Here is an 18,868-nt window from a genome sequence, read left to right as displayed (position 1 = left end):
GGATGGGAGCAGCAGAGACAGGGGACAGAGGGTCTGGGCTGCGGGGCTCGGGGTTGCGGGGCAGTGGCAGCAGCACCGTGGGGCCGTCAGGACACAGGGACAGTGGCAGAACGGGTGAGGGGGGGGAAGCACAGGGTTGGAGGTCTGCCCAGGCCCCCAAGTGCAGGGATGGGGACAGGAATGGAGAGAGGGACAGGGATTATTACCCTGCTCACAGCCACGGTGCCAGAGCGGCCCAGGCAGCCCCCGCAGAGCAACCGGCCCTACAGCCGCTGCCGTCACTGCGGCCTTCCTGACATGGTAACGAGCCTAATTGAGGCTAATTGCTGGAGCACGAAGCAGTTTCTGGGAAGGTAAATATGGTCATGGCATGGGGCCGTGCCCTGCACCTGTTGCTCCAACGTTGCTGTGGCAACACCCTACTGTGGACCCTCCAACACCCCACTGGGGCCAGGCTGGCCCCCAGACCTTGCCCAGCAAGGGTGGCCCTATGCATGCCACATAACGATGGGGACCCTTCAGGGACCCCAAGCCAGCCCCAGCCCATGGGGTGTCCCTGTGGAAATGTCCTGTGTCCCCTGGTGCTGAGGGGCAACCCCCAGCACTGCCCCATGTCCCACAACCCCTGTCGCCCAACAGCCCTAAGGAGGGACGATGCCTGCCGGTGCCCAGGAGCCCCGTGCAAGCACACGATGTCTGCCCGCACCAGGGCACGTCCCACAGCACCTGTGCCAGCCAGGTGTGTCCCAGAGCTGGGTACTGCCTGTGCTGCAGGGCTGAGTCCGCAGCCCTGTGCCCTGGTCACCCCCAACTCCCACAGAGCCACATGCTCTGGCCAGCAGCACCCCGATAACCACGAAAACAGACCCCCCCCCCCCCCAGGACGGCTGGGTCGGGAGGCAACACCTCTCCTGGGATCTCCCTGGAAGTGGGGCTGGCCCCAGCCCAAGGACACAGCTCTCGCGGGACTGCGGCGCCATCCCTTCCCATCACTGCAGAGCTGCTGGAACAGCACCCCTACCTGCCGTGGCCCGGCACTGCCAGCAGCGGTGTCACCCGGGTCCATCGGGCCAGCACTCGGGGGCACCCCCACCCCGAGGAACAGCTCAGGCAGCACAGCCTGCGCACATGTGCACACACGTACACTACACACGCGCACATGTGCACACACACACTCGCGTGTACACGCACACACACAGGCAGGCGCCCGATGGGAGCTGCTCGTTCCTGGTATCCAGTGGGATGAAGGCGCTGACAGCAGCCTGGCCAGGCTCGCAGGATGGTTTGGGTGGGAAGGGACCTTTAAAGGTCCCCTGGCCCAGCCCCCGCAGTGAGCAGGGATACCTGTACCAAACCAGGTTGCTCAGAGCCCCGTCCAGCCTGGCGCTGATGTTTCCAGGGATGGAACACCCAAGCACCCCCTGCCTTTCCAGGCAGCCCATACCAGTACCTCACTGCCCTAAGCAAAGAGACTCCTCTACAGAGACTGTGCAGCCATGGTGCCAGTCCCTGGCTGTGGAGTTTGTTCCAAGGCATGGAATGGGGCTGAAACAGTTCCTCACCCCCAAACTGGTGGCCTGGGCAGTGCCTTCCCGACACAGCCAGGTACCGCAGGCAGTCCCCCCCATCTCAGCACAGCCGGGCACCCCTAGGCCAGTGCCTTACAGGAAAGCTCCCACTTTATCAAGGGAATTGAGCACCACAAATTGGTCTCCTAAGTCGATTCTGCCTGCTGCCAGGCCTCTTCCCACCACCTAATTTGATGACAAACACGTTCCTCTCCTCCTCCCACCCTTTAATCTAATGAAGAGCACTGTGTCCAAGGCACAGGGAAATAAACCCTGATGAGGTCGGTTTTTATAGGTAAACAGCCTGATTTCTCTGGCCTGTGGCCTCACTTCTCACAACCCTAACACCCATCACCTCCCTGTACCGCCTCACCATCCTTGCCCTGCAATTTGGCATCAGTCTTTATAAAAATCACCTGCTTATAGAATGTTTTTTGTACATTTCATTAGAGCTTGAGCGGCTGCCTTGCCTCTGGCTTTACTGTGCCTGAGTACAGAGGAAAACAAGGCAGAGGTTGGTGGGGCTTGTGGCCAGGGGGCATGTGGGGGTCCTGCAGACCTGGGACGGCCCCAGATGGATGCCCAGACAGGGGAGACAGTGCTGGGCTCCATGGCAGCTGAACAGAAGCCTGCCTGGACAAAGGACACAGCCCTGAACATGCTCAGGGCTTCGAGCCAGGGCAGCTCCACTGGCCTGTCAGGCTTCCTGAACACACTACAGGGCCCATCAAAGGAGAGGAGCCATGACAGTGACAACCATCACTCCCTGTGCCCCACTGCCTGCAGCTGCAGGGATGCGGGGCCTGGGGTGCCTGGGAGGCAATAGGCGGCTGAGTTCCCATCTTGCTGCACCAGAGCCAAGCAGCAAGAATGTTTTGGTGATGGGAGGTAAACAGGGTCATGGCAAGTGTCAAGACGCACTCGAGCAGAAATTCTAGCAATGCTAAGTATAGCCTAAATGCCATTAAAGCAGGAGAGGGAAGAGGATACAAGGGTATTAATAGTCTCAGCATTTAAATCCTAGGTGCAGCGACAATTCCTGGGATGCTGGCTGCCTGGAGCACTGCCCAAGACCAAGGGCACTGTACTGCCGACACACCGCACCTGCCCACAGGGAAATCAACAGCCCCAGCAAGGGCAAGGCCAAGGCCCCTTTGCAAAAAATAAACACAGCTCCTGCTCTCTGCCCCTTGTCTATGCCCCAGAGCTGGGCCAGGCTGCAGCACCACACCAAGGCAGCCCCAAAAGGACACCAGCGTTTATTTACAACACTCCTCAAGTGACATACCACAGAAAGGAAAGGGTACAGTACAACTCAAGGACTCAACAAAGGAAAGGTACCGGCAGCCCCAAGTCCCTGCAGCCTTCCCACGGCCATGGTACTGGGCAGGCCTGGCAGCCCCATCCCCGCCAGCTCGGAGCACAGGCGGGCAGGGGGCTGCCACCCCTTCCCACGGAGCAGCCCAGCAGCTCAGGTGGATGAAGATGACACAGTCACTCTCCCTGGCTCAGGCAAAGGTACAGGAACCATCCAAGCAGTGGCCAGGAGTGAGTGGCTTAAGGAAGCACCCCTGGCGCAGTTCCACCACCTATGGCCACCCAGAGTGAGCTGAAGGGCCAGGTCTCTTCCAAGGGTGTGTATCTGGAAAATGGTGTTAGTACAAAACTGCAGTGTTGTCAGGGCAAGGAGCTCCTGAGCCTTGTTCCATGCAGCCCCACGGCTGCCCCCACGGCCACTGTCTCCTGTGAGGCTGCTGGGGCACTGAGGCCAGGGGGCCGCAGGTGGCCCAGGTCACTCTGAGCACCTCTCAGGAGTCTGGGGCTGGTGCTGACACTCCACCTCTCTTCATCTGTAGGGACCAGGCCTGATCTAAGCAGGCAGAAAATCTGGCCTCAGATGTGAGCCCACATGCTCTGGAAGCAAGCAGCCCAGGTAGCAACTTGCGGCCACAGTGGAACTGGGAGGAGCCTGGCTATGGTCGTCCCAGCCTCAGGTGCATAGCAGGGCTGGACAGGGGTTGCCCCTGTGTCTGGAGGCACAGGAACAGACTCGACTGTGCCTCCTGCCCTTGGCCAGCCCTAGCAGCTGTGGAGCTTCGGTGCACAGGGGAAAGCGAGATCCAGGGCTGCCCGATCCAACAGCAACAGCGCATCTGCCTTGGCCCTGCCCAGCCTAACACAGAGAGCAGCAACAGGAGGGGAACAGGGGATCGGGTTGCTCAGCATGAAGTGGGGAAGGACAGTTTGAGGCCATAGAAAGCTATGAGCGGGGGGCTGGAATCCTTTGCAACAGGCTCTGGGCAGTCTCGGTGAGCCCCTGAGCATCCTCGACCTCAGGCAGCTTCAGAGCCAGCCCCAAAGCTGACTGGCTCTCCCGCAGGCTTTTAGGAGGACAGACCAGAGGAGGAAATCAACACAAAATCTCAAATTAAATCTGCTTGAGGACCTCAGGAGAGCAGCTGACCCACAGGGAGGACCCGCTTTAGGACTTCTTTGCATCCTGTGTGTTCCTCCTCTTCAGATCACCCAGGTCGACGGGTTTAAACGCTGCAAGGAAGACACAAGAGACTATGAAGGCAGAGGCAGCACAGCTCCCGCCCGGCACGCGCAATCCCCGGGCCGGCACAGCCGGCGCAGTGTCCTTGTCCCCCGCACCTTTCAGACTGGGGTTCGGCATCTTCTCCACGTACTCCTCGACCAGGCCGCGCTCGGAGCCCATCTGGCTGCGCAGGTCGCGCTCCACGCACTGCCAGGCTGCAGGGACAGGGACAGGGGCCGCTCGCCTCGGCCGCCCCGAGCCTTCCGCGCCCCCCACCCAGCGGCCACCGCCCCGCTCACCCTCGTAGATGAAGCGCACGTTCTCCTCGTGGGCCGGCGTGAAGATCTCGCTGCCGGCACCGGGGGAGCGCGGGCCGCCGCTGCGCTTTCCGTTGTACACCACTCGGGACACGGGGGAGCTGCAAGCGGAGCGCGGGGAGAGAACTGAGCCGGGCCCGGGGCCGCGCTGGGCCCGGGGCCGGGCGGGGCTCACCTGGCCATGGCGGCAGCGGCGCTCGGCGGGGCTCGGCGGGGCCGGAAGGGGCTCGGCGGGGCCGCGGGAGGAAGGCGAGGCCGGGATAGGCCGCGCGGCGCCCCCCGCCCGTCGCCGGGCAACGCGCGCCCCTCACCTGGGCCCTCCCGCCTGCGCGAGCGGGACCAGACGGAAGCGCCGCAGCGCGCAGGCGCAGCCCCGCCCCCTCCGGCGCTGGCCACACCCCCCTCCCGCGCAGGCCCCGCGCACGGCACCGCCCCCGCCCCGCCCCGCCCGGCCCGGCCCCGGCCCGGCCCGGCCCCGGCCCATGCCCGGCGGAGGCGGTAACCAAGATGCTTTATTGGAAAAGTACAAAGTGGTTCCCGATTCGCAGTACCGAGCGCCACTGCCCGGCCGCCGCCCAAGTCCAGCCCGGGCGCAGCCCCGGCCCTCGGGCAGGCCGCAGCCCCGCCGCCCCGGCCCCGAGGCCCTCGGGGCCGCTTCTCGCCATGCCCGCCTCAGCGCAGCGCCGTGGCTCCGAAGAGCTGCACCAGGTCCTCGTATTCGGGGTCGATGAGGTCCGAGGGTTTCTCCCCATCATCAGTGGTGGCCTCCAGGCTGGCCCCAAGGGACAGGAGGTACCTGCAGGACGCGGAGCTGAGGCGCCAGGCCGGGCAGCCCTGGTCCCGTCGCCTCCCTCTCCAGGAGTGGCACGGCCCGAACAGCCCCAGGGGCAGCGCAGGGACCGGGTACGCCCCAAAGGAGCCACAGCTCCAGCCCTGTGCTGTCCATCTTCAGGCTTTGCAGCACTGGCAGGCCCTCACAACACCTTACCTGGCTATGTCAGCATAGCCGTCGCTGCAGGCCATGTGCAGGGGTGTCCACCCGTTCTCATCTCTCTGGTGGATGTCAGCGCCGTATTTCACCAGGAGCTTGACGCAGTCCAGGTTTCCCGTCAGCACGGCTTCATGGAGGGCTGCCATGCCTGAAGGGAGAGGAGGTGTTAGCGCCCTGGCCTGGGGAAGGGCTCTGCATCCTGAACTCACAAGTTGTGCATAGCTCAGGAAAGGGGTCCAGGAACTCTCCTTCTCAGGGAGAGGACTGTGGGGAAAGAAACGAAGACTGAGGAAGCCAGAGGAACTGCTGTGGGTTCCTGTTGCCCTTCTGCAGCATGAATACCCTGTCTGGGATGGTGCAGCACCCACTGGCCTGGCTAGGCAGGACAGAGGGAGGGAGGAGGAGCTGCCCCTTAGAGCAGCTGCTCCGAGTCCTGACCAGGACTCACATGGAGACACGAGGAAAGTCTCTGGCATCCTGCTCTGCCTGAGTTTTGGACACTCCTCACTAATAAAGAATCAGTATGGACAGAAGGAAGCCCGGGGTCATTTGAGCCTCTGTCTCCATGGCCATGTAAGAGCAGAAGCTGAATCCAAGCACAAGAAAAGGACAAATCTAGGCTCTTTATTTGCCTGTAGTGATCAAGGCATTCCATAAACAGTTGCTGATGAGGCTGTGCAAACAGAACACAAAGCTTTCCCCGTGAGTCCCCGGAGTCAGGCATACAAGAGGGAGCAGTGCCTGTGAGAAACAGGCAGAGCCAGAACAAATGCAGACCCCCCAGTCTGGGGAAAGGGCAGGAGTCCAGAGCTCACAGACTGGCCTGTGCTTGCTGCTGCTCTTTGAGGTCCCACCACACTACAGGTGCTCAATTGTGCCTTACAGGGACCCAGTGGCCAAGCTCCCCCTTCCTACAGCATGTGCTATGCTGTTGATGGGAGATGATGGGGCCCTGGCCTGGGGTTCTCAGGCCCTGCTGGGCACTGCTTCCTGGTAGGGAGGGACCTGGCTTGCTCCAGCCCTGCTGAAGGTGGCCCACAGCCCTGCTCCAGTGTCCCTCACAGCCCCACCAAGCTGTGCCGTTGCTCTGCCCCAGCTCTGCTGACCAGCAGCACTCACCAGAAGGGTAGATGGTGTCCAGTGTCACCTTCCTGGCTCGTATGAACCTGCCCACCTGCTCCAGGTCCCCCTGTTTGATGTGGTCCTGAAAGACGATGTCGTCGGGGAAGTGTACAGTGCGCGAGGCCCTCAGACGCGGGGTGTACCGGCAGTACCGGGGCACCGACAAGGGGCAATAGTCCCTCATGCTCACAGGAGCCTTCAGGCACAGCGGCATGGGGGGGTGCTCAGCACTCAGCCCGGCCCCTCACTGCACTGCTGTCTCCTCTTCTGCCTGTCAGGAGCCCTCGTCGCTGCAGATCTGTGCTGGCCCCCACACTGCTGTGCTCCTGCCGCACCCACGCCTGTGTCAGTGTCCTCTTGCCACGGGGAAGTGGCAGCCACCGTGCTCTCCTGCGCTCCCTGAGTCACATGCAGGAGGTGGCACCTGGCACTTGCAGCTCATCTACAGGCCTTTGGCCCAGGACTGATGACTCTCTAGGAGCACCACGTTATAAAGACTCCCCTGGGCTATTTTGGGGACATGCAGCTCATGCTATTTGCCATGATGCTTCGTAATCGAGCTGACCAGGCCTGGAGCTTCCCACTTTTGGGCAGAAGTTGGTGTCTCATCTTACCACCCACCTGTTGATGTGCCCATCCGAGGGGTCAAATCTACTCTTGCATGGATAGCCCCTCAGAGGAGCCTGGAAGCAACTTCCCAACATCAAGCCCTTCTGGGGGAAGGGGCACAGGTACAATCAGCAACCCAGGGAACCGGCCACTTGTGTCCCCAGCTGACTAGTGCAGTGTGGATGTGCCAGGGCTGTGGTCACAAACACATCCAGAGCTGTCACCCTCCTGTAGCTTCAGGGGACAACTTGAAAGGAGCAGGAGGAGCTGTGCAGCCCAGCACAGCTGTGACAGCACACAGCCCAGCATGGAAGCACAACCTGCATGTCAGATGTCCCCTGTGCCCTTGTGAGGACAGAGGTGCTGCTGGTGATCCCAAGACAGGTGCAGAACCAAAAGCTTGCACTGCTGGTCCCTGGTGTTCCTTGTTCCTTGAGAGAGGGAAGCAGCCGCTGCTGAGGGCAGGCTACTGCAAGCAGCCTTGGAGGAATAGCAGAATAGCACCACCACCAGACACCTCCTGCCTCCGATACTCTTCACTCCAGCTCTACTGTCGTGACCCAAAAGAGAACCATCTGCCACAGAGGAATCATTCAGGTCCATCAAGGGTTTAAGCAACCACTGTTTTTTTCCCCCATCAGTTTGGGCATGTCAGATACATAAGCATTTTGTGCTCTGTCTGCTGCTAGGGATTATCCAGGCAGGTGTGCCAGAAAAAATCCATATGCTGCTTTAGGAGTCAGGGATTTCACTCTGCCACTCCTGCTGCAGACTCTTGCCCTGATCCTGGCAGCACAGTCAGCCGCACACCTTAGAACTCCTGCACTTATTTATCTGCTGGCAAATGCATCAATCTCTTGGCTGAGTGTCTGCTTGTTAGATCAGCCTGAACACAGCACTGGGCATCCAAGCTCAGCGCTGGAGACAGAACACTTCCAGCCTGCTTCCTTGGAACAGCAATTAGGCATGTACCTGAGATGGCTGCTAAACTCCTGCTCTGCCACAGGGAGCCTTGGGCTAGGAGAGGCCCCTCCTCTAAGCTGAGCACAGTGGGTCTCAGCGCAGGAACAGAGGAGAACCACTGCAGGGCTCAGACTTGGTCACACTTCAACTGGCTTTACAAAATGGACCTGAGTCAAATTCTAGACAGCATCTTCCAGTGGAACTTTACTAGTGAAATTCCCTTCCTCCCCACCCCAAATGGCCACTGCTGCACCCCAACAAACTGCTGGGTTTGTTGGGGTGCAGCAGTGGCCATTGCCCACCTTCAGTCATGTGGGGGCACAGCCCTGGAGGGAGGTGTCTTCAAAGATCCTCCTCCACATAACTGCAAGTAAAGGTCTCAGACACTCCTGGCTGCTGTTCTGGCAGGGACAACCCTTCCTGATCCCTTGGTGAATGGGTGCCTGCTCAGCCCCAGCCCTGGTGCTGCTGTGCCCAAAGCTTGGAGACACCACATCAGGACTCTGCTGGGGTTCTGCTCTCAGGGAGCCACAGAAGAAGGCTGGAGCTGGAGACAGAGACAAGTGTTGTCCAACACCCCCGTGCCACTGCTCCAGCACACACCCCACTCACTGAGGCACGCCCAGTTGTCCTCTAGCCTCACCATGCCCTCCCTGTGACATTTATAGCATATTTTCTAACCCAAATACCTTCAGCAGCAAGCAGCAGATTTGGAAATAGCAGTGTGGCTCATGGGGTCATGTGAGCCTTACTAGCAGAGCCACAGCAGCCCTGGCATGTCCTGATTCACTGCTCCAGAGCAATGTCCCCCTCAGCCCAGCCAGCTGGCCAAGGGGCTGTGCACTCTCAGAGCCAAACCACGGCCCGCTCACTCCTAACAAAGCACCTGCACAAGCCCAGGACACGAGCATTGGGAAGTTCTCTGCCTTTACCAATTATGCGGAGAAAGTGATACACACCCTGTTGCAGCAGAGCCTCTTGAGAATCACCCTACAACTCTGATCTCCCCTTCCAGGGTAGGTTCAAATATTCTACACTCTGATAAAGACAAAGAGACATAATAGTATTAAAATCTCAACTTTATTTGGCCATCAAATTCAGTACCAATGTTATTGTAGCAGAATGCTAAGAACCAGCCTGATGCAGCTCAGGCCTGTGAGGCACTCCCTCAGTCACATTCCCAAACTCGAGTAATTGCAAATGTCCTGTGAGATCTGTTTATCAGGCCCTCCCCCACCACCCACCTCCTGGGTCAACCCACTCAAAATAATTCATGGAAAGGGATCGCAAGTTTTGTCTTTGATCAAAAGGATGTCAACACAGCTGGTGAGCCAGCAGCCACCTCCACCCTCAGAGCCTGCCACAGCCAGTGCATACAGTATTCCACCCCTCCAGGAGTTTGGAATAGTCATCTCCAAGTGTCTTGAAGGAGAGGGGAAAGGAAACATCTGGCTAGCATGAAGAGAAGCACCTTCACATACACCTTTCCCCAGGAAGCCATCAGCCCTCTGCCCCTACATATATTGAAGGCCAGGCCCAGGGAAGAACAGCTGATGCCATTAAGGACCCTGCCAGGTGCAGAAATCAATTAGGGGCTTTAGTTCTAAAAGAAAGAGAAAAAGCTGTCTTGGAAGATGTTAGTGGCAAGGCTCCAGATTGTCAGGCCACTGAACTCCTGGTACCACCTCACAACCTCCTGTTGCCCAGAAGAACAGAATTCTCCAGACAAAAGCTGTGTACGAAAAAGTACATCACAATAGAAAAAAAGAGCCCAGCTGGCTGGGCTGGCTCCCTAGTGACAGTTCCCTTTTCAAAAGCCAAAAGAAAGAAAAGGTAAGTGTACAGACAAGTGAGGGTAAAGCGTTACTTTAGAAGCCAATCCCTGGATTTCCAGTCATTTACCTTCTGCTTTAAATCTTAATGGGTTTCTGACTCACGAGGCTGCATTACAGCAGTCAATTTAGTGTCTGATTTTTTGGATGATGTAATCAGTCTTCTCTTTACAATTCATCCTTTTGGAGTTTCTGCTCATCCTCATCACCATCCTCGAGTTCCGTTTCTTCATCTGTCTCCAGGTCCTCTAGATCCTGTGGAGGTTACAGACAGCTCCTGGTTTCTGGCACACGAGGCAGATCCAGAACCGAGCACTGAGCAGCCACCCTTGTCTGGTCACTGCTCTCTGCTGCCATACTAACAAAACATCCAGAGACTGCTATCAAGAGCTTCAGACTCAGGACATTAAGGATTAGGAACCCCTGGAAGCTGGTACCTGTACACGTGTAATAGCCTCCACACCACCCGCAGCAGATGAGAGCTTCCAACTAGATACACAGATACGTGGCATTGATCACATAGCCCAGTTCCAAGTGCTGAGTGGAAGTTCTCTAGGGAACAAGCCCTGAGTGCCCCAGCAGTGCACAACCACAGCACTGCTACTTCACACTCACACAGTGCTCTCCAGTGGGCCCATTGCAGGCCCACTGCCAGCCAGGCTGCACCTGAACAGATCACACTGCTGTGGGCACTTTGTTCACCAGCAATATCCTCTCCTGACATGTAACAACACAGGATCTTATTTAGGACTGAGGATTCAGGCACAGAACCAGCTCTGACCCATGCTCGCTGTTCCCAAAGGCCCAAAGTACTCCATCCACATTACTCACATCATCAGCTGCCGCCCCATCCTGACCTCCACTCTCCAGGAATTTTTTGAAGCCTTCTAGTGTCCTCTCCCCATTATAGTCAATTACCTACAGAGGGAAAACATAAGGATGCTGGTTATGGGTACTACAGACCCACACCCCTGGAGAGGAGAATTCTCTTTCTGAGCAACAGTGAACATGCCAAGCAAAAGGGAATTTAAAAATTCACCTTCACCCATATGAGACGAAGGAAAACAGCTCAGCCACTAGACTTCAGAGATCACTGCGAGGAAAGAATAGCCTGCAGATGAGCACACTGTCCTCTATGCTCCCTCTTTTCCCCATCCCCACTTCCCACTCCCCCCCAAACTCTTTCCCTGCAGCCCAGACCCCACAAAGGGTCTTTGGTGTCCTGTAGACTTGTTGTGTTCCATCCCGACAGAGTGCAGATCCCTCCCAAAGGCCTTGTCCAAAACAACTCGAGCAAGCAGCTGAGCATTCCCGTGCTCCCTGGCTACGTGACTGCACGAGCCTGGCTGCCAGCTTACATTTCTGCCAGAGCCTGCAGGGAAGAACTTGAGTGTGGGGAAGCTGTGGATTTTCACTGCCTCCACTTCATTAGCTGTTGAGTCCATCTTGGCAATGACAATGTTCTCATGGTCCCTGTAAGTTTCTCCCAGCTTGTCCCAGATTGGAGCCAGCTGCTTGCAGTGACCACACCATGGGGCATCTGTTAATTACAGAGAGAGAGTTGCACCAACAACCTAACGAGGTACCACTCCTCCCCAACCAGACAGCTCTCACACATCTTTGCAACCAAGGCACTGCCTTTGGGGGGGGGCCCAGACTCTACAAAAGGCTTTTCCCCTACTTCTGGTCACACAGTGCTTTGGCAATCCTTTCATACTAGTTACTTGGAATCAGCTGTAGGAAGATACTCACAGAACTCCACAAAGACATTCTTATTCTCATCAAAAGCAACTTCTTCAAAGTTCTTCCCAACCAGAACTTTGACAGGCTGCTTGTCCCAGTCCTCAGGAAGATCCTGACTCATTAGGTGGGGCTGGAATAAAAAGTGAAATTCAGACATACTGTTTGCTACATAGCTACTTGGACTGAACATGCAATCACGTATCCTGAAAACCCAGGTTTAACCACCCCCACTGGTGCCTCAGTCACAGGCTGTGAGCAAGCAGATGAATTGGTCACTTCCTCTTCTTCCCCAGAGAGTCTCCTTCCCACCCTGACCCAGCAGGAATAGCAGGTACTGTTGTGCAGAGAGAATGGCAACAGAGCTCTGCAGGAAGGAAGCAGCACTCCTGACAGCCCCATTCCCAGAGGACTGGGCTTTGCTGCACCCACACTGCTGGGTGAGCCGCACACAGCCCCTCCAGCAGACAGGAGCTGACAACCCTTTTCCCTGTGCCACAGAATTCACACCTTCCACAGGCTGCTGGCAGAAAGAGCAACTGGATAAACAGCACAGTGCCCACAGGGGGAGTACAACTGCTTGGCCATGTCCAACTCCCTTTACTTGGCTCGCTCTCCTACAGCCTCCAGGTCCCAGCAGCTTTGCCTTTCGTTTCTAATCACAAAGCCCATGGGATGTTCCTTGCAGAAGATGGACGGGCTTCTCCACCTGGCTCTCCAGCCCCTCACAGGGAGCATTTCTGTTCCCTCTCAGCTACCTTGTTCACCACCAGTACTGTTTATCCACATACCTTGATCTTGCCTGCCAGGAACTTGTTACAGAACTCTTTGATCTTGTCTGCTGTGAGCTCATCAGATTCAGGTTTGTATTTGGTCATTTCTTCCTCCAGAGTGATCAAACGTACAGCTGGGCACTCTTCCTTCTTTAGGCCAAAGAACTCCAAAATCCTCTGGTTGTCACTGTGGTCACTGTCTATGAAGATGAACAGGATCTTGGGAGGAAAAAAGTGAAAGGTAGGAGGTGAACATGAGTACCTTGTGGCTATTGACACTCCACACACTCACACCAAGTGTAGCTGAACTGGGGTCTCTTCCTGCCCTGTCCCAGAATAGAGAGCTGGCTTAAAGTCCTCCTCCACAGCTGCTCCACAGATAAAGACAGTGCTACACTTCTCTGCAGGAAGTGGTCTCAGCTCATGATCCAAGAAATCCATCTCACCTTCCCTTTGAAGTTCCCAGCTGCACTCTTGAAGTTGTCCAGCTTCCCTTGATAGTCAGACACACTTTTTGGTAGGAAAAGCAGAATATGAGTCTTGATCTCTCCTCCAAATATTTTAGGAGCAGTCTGGGGAGTAAAAAATAAACTTTATTTTTGGAAAAGAGGCAAATCAGTATCCAGACCAGTTTAACTCTGCTATGCTGACCAGCCCACAGCAGCCTCCAATACTGCAGGACTGCTCTGAGGTGTGAGCTTGCTCACACCTCCTTTATTTCTTCCCACTCCTCCATACCCCCAGTGTCAGCTCCACAATAAAACAGGACTATGGAATCTTACAACTAGACCTTTGCTATATTCTTGCAGCAGCCATGGGAAGGGCCTTGTCAGATATCTAAAGACCCACCTGCTCAGTGAACTCTATGACCAGAGGCAATGAATTAGACTTGATGAAGTTCAGCAGATTATCTTTTGTGAGATCCCCTTCAAAGTTGTTTTGGCCTTCATCAAACTGCAAGAACAGACATTCTTCATTAGAACACTTGCGTCCCGCACAAATCTCCAGTCACTGCCCCAGCAGATCTCAGCTGCACTCATTCAGAGCAGACTCCCATCTCAACAAGGTAACCACATGCCCACATAAAATCTGGATCAAGGTGTCTATCTTCCTAGCAAACAAAGCTTTAAATCACCCCCCAGCAGAAGGTAAGCAGCAACAACAGCCAGGTTTAATCTCAGCCTTGCTCTGCACCACTGTGAAACCATTTGTGATGCAAGTCAGCAAGAAGGACCCTGAGCAGCTGTCTCCAGCCTTGCAGCAGCTTCTCCTCTGCAGCAATCAGTGGTCAGAGCAGACACTGCAGCCAGACAGTACTGGGAACATCTGACAGCAAAGCCTGCAGCACTAACTTCCTTGGCTCTGGGGGGTTCGTTCCAGTCTCCGTTGTTAAGAGACAACAGCACATCACACCAGAGGTGCCAGGTCCTGTTTTACAGGGCCATCACCTGTATCACCCCTGACCAGGATTCCCAGAACCCTCTGGCAGCCTGTAACAGGAACAGCTGCAGATGGCCCATCAAGGTTAGAGGGAGGATGTGCAAAAGGGCACAGCAGTGCCCTGGCAAGGCCATACTTGAGGTGCTGACAGAAGGAGGAGAGTGGACTCAGATAACCTTCTGTTAGGAGAGGCACACCAGCCTCAATGGAAAAGGCAAGGAAAACACTTAGCATCAGAAAATAACTTTGCAAACACTTTGAGAAGCTCTGCAGAGCACTTCAGCACCATCAGGACAGCTGTGCGAGTCTGGACAACTCACACAGAGTAAGAGAAGAACAATGAGCCAAACGCTCTCAGTTTAGACCCAACTAATGGTACAGAGCTGAGCCAAAGCCCAAAGCCAAAATAGGCCATCAAGTTCTCCCGCCCTTTTCTCTTTGGTTTAGAGTAGACATATCCAAGAGCTCCCATGGCACTGCCATGCCATTGCACAGGAACAGGGAGGAGCCCCGATGGCTGGACAGATCTAGGCTGCTTCTCCCATAGAGCCATGCACTCCTGCCCCAGCCCAGTGCAGGAACCACCTGGCACATCACAGTCACTCCCATTCCCAACACACATGAAAGGCTGCCAGGCCCAGAGCTCTGCCCAGCCCAGCACTACCCAGAGTGGGGCAGACAAAGCTATTCATGCAATAGGGTACAGCTACCAAATGAGACAAGAACAAATATTCCTCCCTTCCCATCCCCATTTTGCTAATGCATTTTGAGCTCATTAGGCCAGGTATTCCCTCAGCCACACTGACCTGAGGGGCTCTGACTCAGAATTTAAGTCTACAAGCTTCTATCGCCATGAAAATAACTACAATGTCAGAGGCATAGGAGAATAAAACAATTATTTCAGGTGAACAAAAAGAAAGTCTTGTGTTAGGTTAGGCTGGGCAGAGTCATGATTGATGAGATTACAGGTTTACTAAGTCTGAACCCAAAGCACTTAGACCTGCCTCACACCACCTCTGGGTGAGGAGCCACCAAGCCTAAAGAACCTCTCTTTGTCTGCTCAAACCTGAAAGTTCATCCCAGTGACAGGGATTTTCAGGCCTCCATTAGTACATTTATTTGTGATTCTGTAGGTAGTCAGCATCCCTCTGTACATAATCCACTGCCCCAGTCCAGTCAGCTGGAACTGCAAATCCTCTTAGGAGCTTCTTTGCGATCCCTGCACTGCAGAACCCACAACAGTGAGACAGAACAGCTCTTGGACACAGCAGTGAGTGACAGCAGCAGAGGCCAACAATGAGCAACAAAAAGCAACTCTGCTAAGACACAACCAAATAGCACCATGACAGCCAGAGAGCTCATCTACTGTTCTCTTTGGCCTGTCCAAGACTGTGTGACTATTGCTGCACTGCAGAGAGTTGAGGAACAGGGAAGTGAGCGAAGGAACAACCTGCACTCAAAGCCCAGCAGCTCTGGGAAAAGAGCACAGGGCTGGGAGACTGACACAGCTGCACACTGTGGCTCCCTGAGACTCCCCCACAAAGAGGCCATAGTCTCTGCTCTTCCTCCCCAGGCTCTGAGGCCCAAGATCAGCTACACTGAAGCATGGGGCCTTTGCTGTTTTGTCCAGGGCTGACCTTGTTGGAATGTGACTAATTAAAGAAAAGGGAAGAGACAGCAGACCCCAGCATGGTGCTCAGGCCTAGTACCAGCCAGTACCTTCTTGAAGAGGATGACGCTGTCCTTACTAATCTGGTACTTGCCGAAGACATCAACACTGGAGGAAATCCCAAAAGGAATATCATCCACAGCTTCTGCTGCCAACAGGAACTCCTTTGCTGCCTCTGATGTCAAATCCTGGAGAGTAAAGAACGGGGTCTCAGAGGGCCCACATCACCTGAAGCATTCACATCCCAGGGCTCAGCCCAAAGAACTGGAAGATCAAGTAAGGCAGGACAGCAAGTATTGCACAAGGCACAGAGGAAGCCGGGAAGGCCCTGGACACACACAAGAGCATCTCCAATGGAAACACAAACACTACCTTGAAGAAACCAACCACCACCACTTCACTGGAGTCCACCAGTGCCTCCGCAGCAGCCACATCAGTCAGGGTGGCAGCAGCTGGGCCCGTGCGCTTCCTCAGCCAGCTGATGATGTCATCCGCTTCCCTGCCAGCTACACCAGGAGATAAAAAGGAGTCACTTTCCCCTCCAACTAAGTTCAAGACCACAAAACCCTCAAGCTTTGAGAGAGACCTTTCAGCAGCTGGTCAAGAGATCAGCAAGACTCAAGATAACGTTTACGCAACTCATTCCCTTTCACTCATGGTGCAATTAAGCTAATCCCTAATTGATAAGTCACGGTACAAGGGGCTCCCAGGAATCCATTCTTGTCTCACCTCCTGCCCCTATCCTTAAACTTTGATCAGCAATGCAGCACTTCTCCAAGATCTCAGTATTAGTTATGTTACTACATCACCTTTTCCTTCCAACATCTTTATTCTGGATGTTACCCTCTGTTACCCAGCACTGTGTGGCCTGGCTTAGCTGAATTCTGTCTTAGCCTTCCTTGCAGCTCTCTCACACCCTGTGTTGCCACCCTCACCCAATGGCCCAGGCCTGTTTCCAGTTCTGGGCACTGCACTACCTGAGCCAAGTCAGGGCACACAACAAACCAAGCTCAGGCCACTTTGCTTTCCTACACAAAAGCAATTTCCTCCACTCAAGCTCACCTTAGGGATCTCACCAGAGGGAGGACACTAAAGGTTGGCTTGTTCCACATCAGCCCAGCACCATTCCCAGGTTACTGTTACAGTGGACCTTGTCCAGCCACAGCAGCACAGCTCGAGCACGGGGCCATGTGCTGGGACCCAGCGCCACGTTGCTGCCCTCTGCACCCTGGCGGCGCATCCAGACCCAGTTCACCCGTGTCCTGCCCCTCCTCACCCGTGTACTCCTTGGGCGCGGCTTTGTCGCCGTTCTTGAAGAACTTGATGGTGGGATACCCGCGTACGCCGAACTGCTGCGCCAGCTCCGACTCCTCCGTGGCGTCCACCTTGGCCAGCCGGATTTCCGAGCCCTCGGCCTTCAGCTTCGCCGCCGCCTTCGCATACTCGGGCGCCAGCGCTTTGCAGTGCCCGCACCACGGGGCGTCTGCGGGATGGGGCGTCAGCGCCGGCCGGGCCTCCCCGACTCCACTCCCGGGCGGACCGAGGCCCTCTCGGACTCACGGAGCCCCGGGGGTGGGGCGGGCCACGGGGCCGCGCAGACCCCGCGCCCCAGCCCAGCCCAACACACGCCCGGGGGACCCCGTCCCTCAGCGCGTCTCCCCGGCCCGACCCCTCCGTCTCCCAGCCGCGCCCTCGGCCCCCGCCCGCCCGTTCCCCCCGGCCCGGCCCCGCCGCGCTCACAGAACTCGACGAGCAGGTATCGGTGCTCGGCCAGCGCCTGCTCGAAGGAGTTGGCGCGCAGCACCAGGACGCCATCCTCCTCCTCTTCCTCGGCGGCGGCGCGGGCGGGCAGCAGCAGGGCCAGGCAGAGCAGCGAGAACAGCGCACGCACACCCGCCATGACTGATGGCGGCGCTCGGGACGAGCCAAGGTAGGCGCGCGGCCGCAGCGCCGCCTCCCCTTATAAACCCGCCCCCGGCGGCCGCTGCCGCGCGGTATTGGCCGCGCCGCCCACCTCCCATTGGCCGAGGCCGCCACGGCGGCCGCTCCGCGCCTTCCATTGGCTGGCGCTCCGGGCACGCCCCTCTCCCGCCGTCTCGGGTTGGCCGTCGGCCCCGCTCCCCGCCCGCGGGCCACCATTGGCCCCTTTCCCCGCAACGCCGCCCGTGATTGGCCAGCGCCGCCGTCTCGCGTGGCCCCCGCCCTCGAACGTGGCACTCGGGAAGCGCCGCCGGGCGGCACCGCGCGTGCGCGCGGCCACGAGCGCGTGGTGCATTCTGACTGGGCCGCGCGCCCCACGTGACCAGGGCAGCGCGCGAGGCTCGGCCCGGCCCGGCCCGGCCCGGTGCAGCCGCGGTGTGGTCCCGGTCGCTTCCGTCCGTTCCCCCTCTCCTTGGAGCTCCCCCTTATGAGCGACCTTCACCTCAGGCACCGCCCGGCAGCTACTCGGGGTCACGGCGGCAGCGCTGCCCCCTCCCGACCCTGGCTGGCTGTCCCCTGGCGCTGGGCTCCGACCGGGCCGGGCACCGGGCCGGCTGCGGCTTGGGACGGTCCCGTTTCGCTTTGTTGTAACCTCTCCAGTCCCGGAGATGGGCCAGGGGAGCTCAGGCAGCGCTGGCGTCCCCGCGCCCTCACAGAGAAGGCAGCAGCGCGGGGACTCCTCGTGCCCCCCGGGCCGAGCAGGGCCCGTTGAGGCTCCAGATCAGAGCTCGCGGTTCCGTGCGGAGCCTCTGCAGAGAGCCGGCACAGAGCGGCCTGGTGACCGTGCCAGAGGATCCCTTCGCTCGGGTCTGCCTGCACTGCCCCGCTACTGCCGAGGGTCCCAACTGCTGCTGGTGTGCGCTGGGTAGGGAAGAGCCCCTGGGCGCTGCCCGTGCCCGAGTACCGGCGCCAGTGCTCCGGGGGCTCCTGCGCACGCAGGTGACGCGCTGGAACGGGGGCAGACTCCGGGCTTCCGGCCGCGCCCTGGGGATTGATTGCCAGCTCGGGGCTGCTGCAAAGCCGCTGCTCTTTGCTCTAGGCAGGGGCCGCGCCCGGCGCCCCGGGCCACTGGTGCGAGGAGCAGGGAGCTCACCAATTCCCCGTGGAGAATCCGACTGCCTCGAGTGCTGCCAGGAGCTGTTGCCCGTTCAGGAGCTGCGGCCGCTGCTGAACCAGACGCTTTTGTCGGGCCCGGGGAGAGTTCTGCGAGGTTTTGGAACGCAAAGCTGAGCACCCGGTGAAGGCACAGAGGCCACCCAGGGGCGGACAGACATAGGCACGTTTGTCTGCCAGGGAGGGAATCAGCGGCTGTGTTAGTCCAGGCC

General features: G+C 57.5%; 3 protein-coding genes across 4 annotated transcripts; all 3 read right to left on the bottom strand.

Moving 5' to 3' along the window:
- Window positions 1-2,811: 2,811 nt before the first annotated feature.
- MCRIP1 (MAPK regulated corepressor interacting protein 1) lies at window positions 2,812-4,757 on the bottom strand. Its single transcript, XM_048324008.1, has 4 exons — window positions 4,600-4,757; window positions 4,407-4,525; window positions 4,224-4,322; window positions 2,812-4,115 (listed from the first exon to the last, which is right to left on the bottom strand). Exons 1-4 carry the CDS (start codon window positions 4,605-4,607, stop codon window positions 4,051-4,053), a joined length of 291 nt encoding a protein of 96 aa, XP_048179965.1. The 5' UTR covers window positions 4,608-4,757; the 3' UTR covers window positions 2,812-4,050.
- A 299-nt stretch (window positions 4,758-5,056) lies between these two features.
- PPP1R27 (protein phosphatase 1 regulatory subunit 27) lies at window positions 5,057-6,908 on the bottom strand. 2 transcript variants are annotated; one of them, XM_048323875.1, is made up of 3 exons: window positions 6,535-6,908; window positions 5,413-5,563; window positions 5,057-5,220 (listed from the first exon to the last, which is right to left on the bottom strand). In XM_048323875.1, exons 1-3 carry the CDS (start codon window positions 6,749-6,751, stop codon window positions 5,097-5,099), a joined length of 492 nt encoding a protein of 163 aa, XP_048179832.1. In that variant the 5' UTR covers window positions 6,752-6,908; the 3' UTR covers window positions 5,057-5,096. The 2 variants fall into 2 exon arrangements, with proteins under 2 accessions (XP_048179832.1, XP_048179831.1); XM_048323874.1 differs by lacking the exon at window positions 6,535-6,908 and having other exon boundaries at window positions 5,413-6,491.
- A 2,262-nt stretch (window positions 6,909-9,170) lies between these two features.
- P4HB (prolyl 4-hydroxylase subunit beta) lies at window positions 9,171-17,503 on the bottom strand. Its single transcript, XM_048323873.1, has 11 exons — window positions 17,304-17,503; window positions 16,840-17,046; window positions 15,936-16,069; window positions 15,614-15,751; window positions 13,304-13,408; window positions 12,901-13,026; window positions 12,473-12,673; window positions 11,694-11,814; window positions 11,300-11,481; window positions 10,773-10,859; window positions 9,171-10,196 (listed from the first exon to the last, which is right to left on the bottom strand). The coding sequence occupies exons 1-11, from the start codon at window positions 17,461-17,463 to the stop codon at window positions 10,110-10,112; spliced, it is 1,548 nt and encodes a 515-aa protein (XP_048179830.1). The 5' UTR covers window positions 17,464-17,503; the 3' UTR covers window positions 9,171-10,109.
- Between the last annotated feature and the right edge of the window lie 1,365 nt (window positions 17,504-18,868).

The sequence above is a fragment of the Corvus hawaiiensis genome, chromosome 19 (genome assembly GCF_020740725.1).
Source record: "Corvus hawaiiensis isolate bCorHaw1 chromosome 19, bCorHaw1.pri.cur, whole genome shotgun sequence".
In the NCBI taxonomy this organism is placed as follows: domain Eukaryota; kingdom Metazoa; phylum Chordata; class Aves; order Passeriformes; family Corvidae; genus Corvus; species Corvus hawaiiensis.
This window is presented reverse-complemented; position numbering and strand designations above follow the sequence as displayed.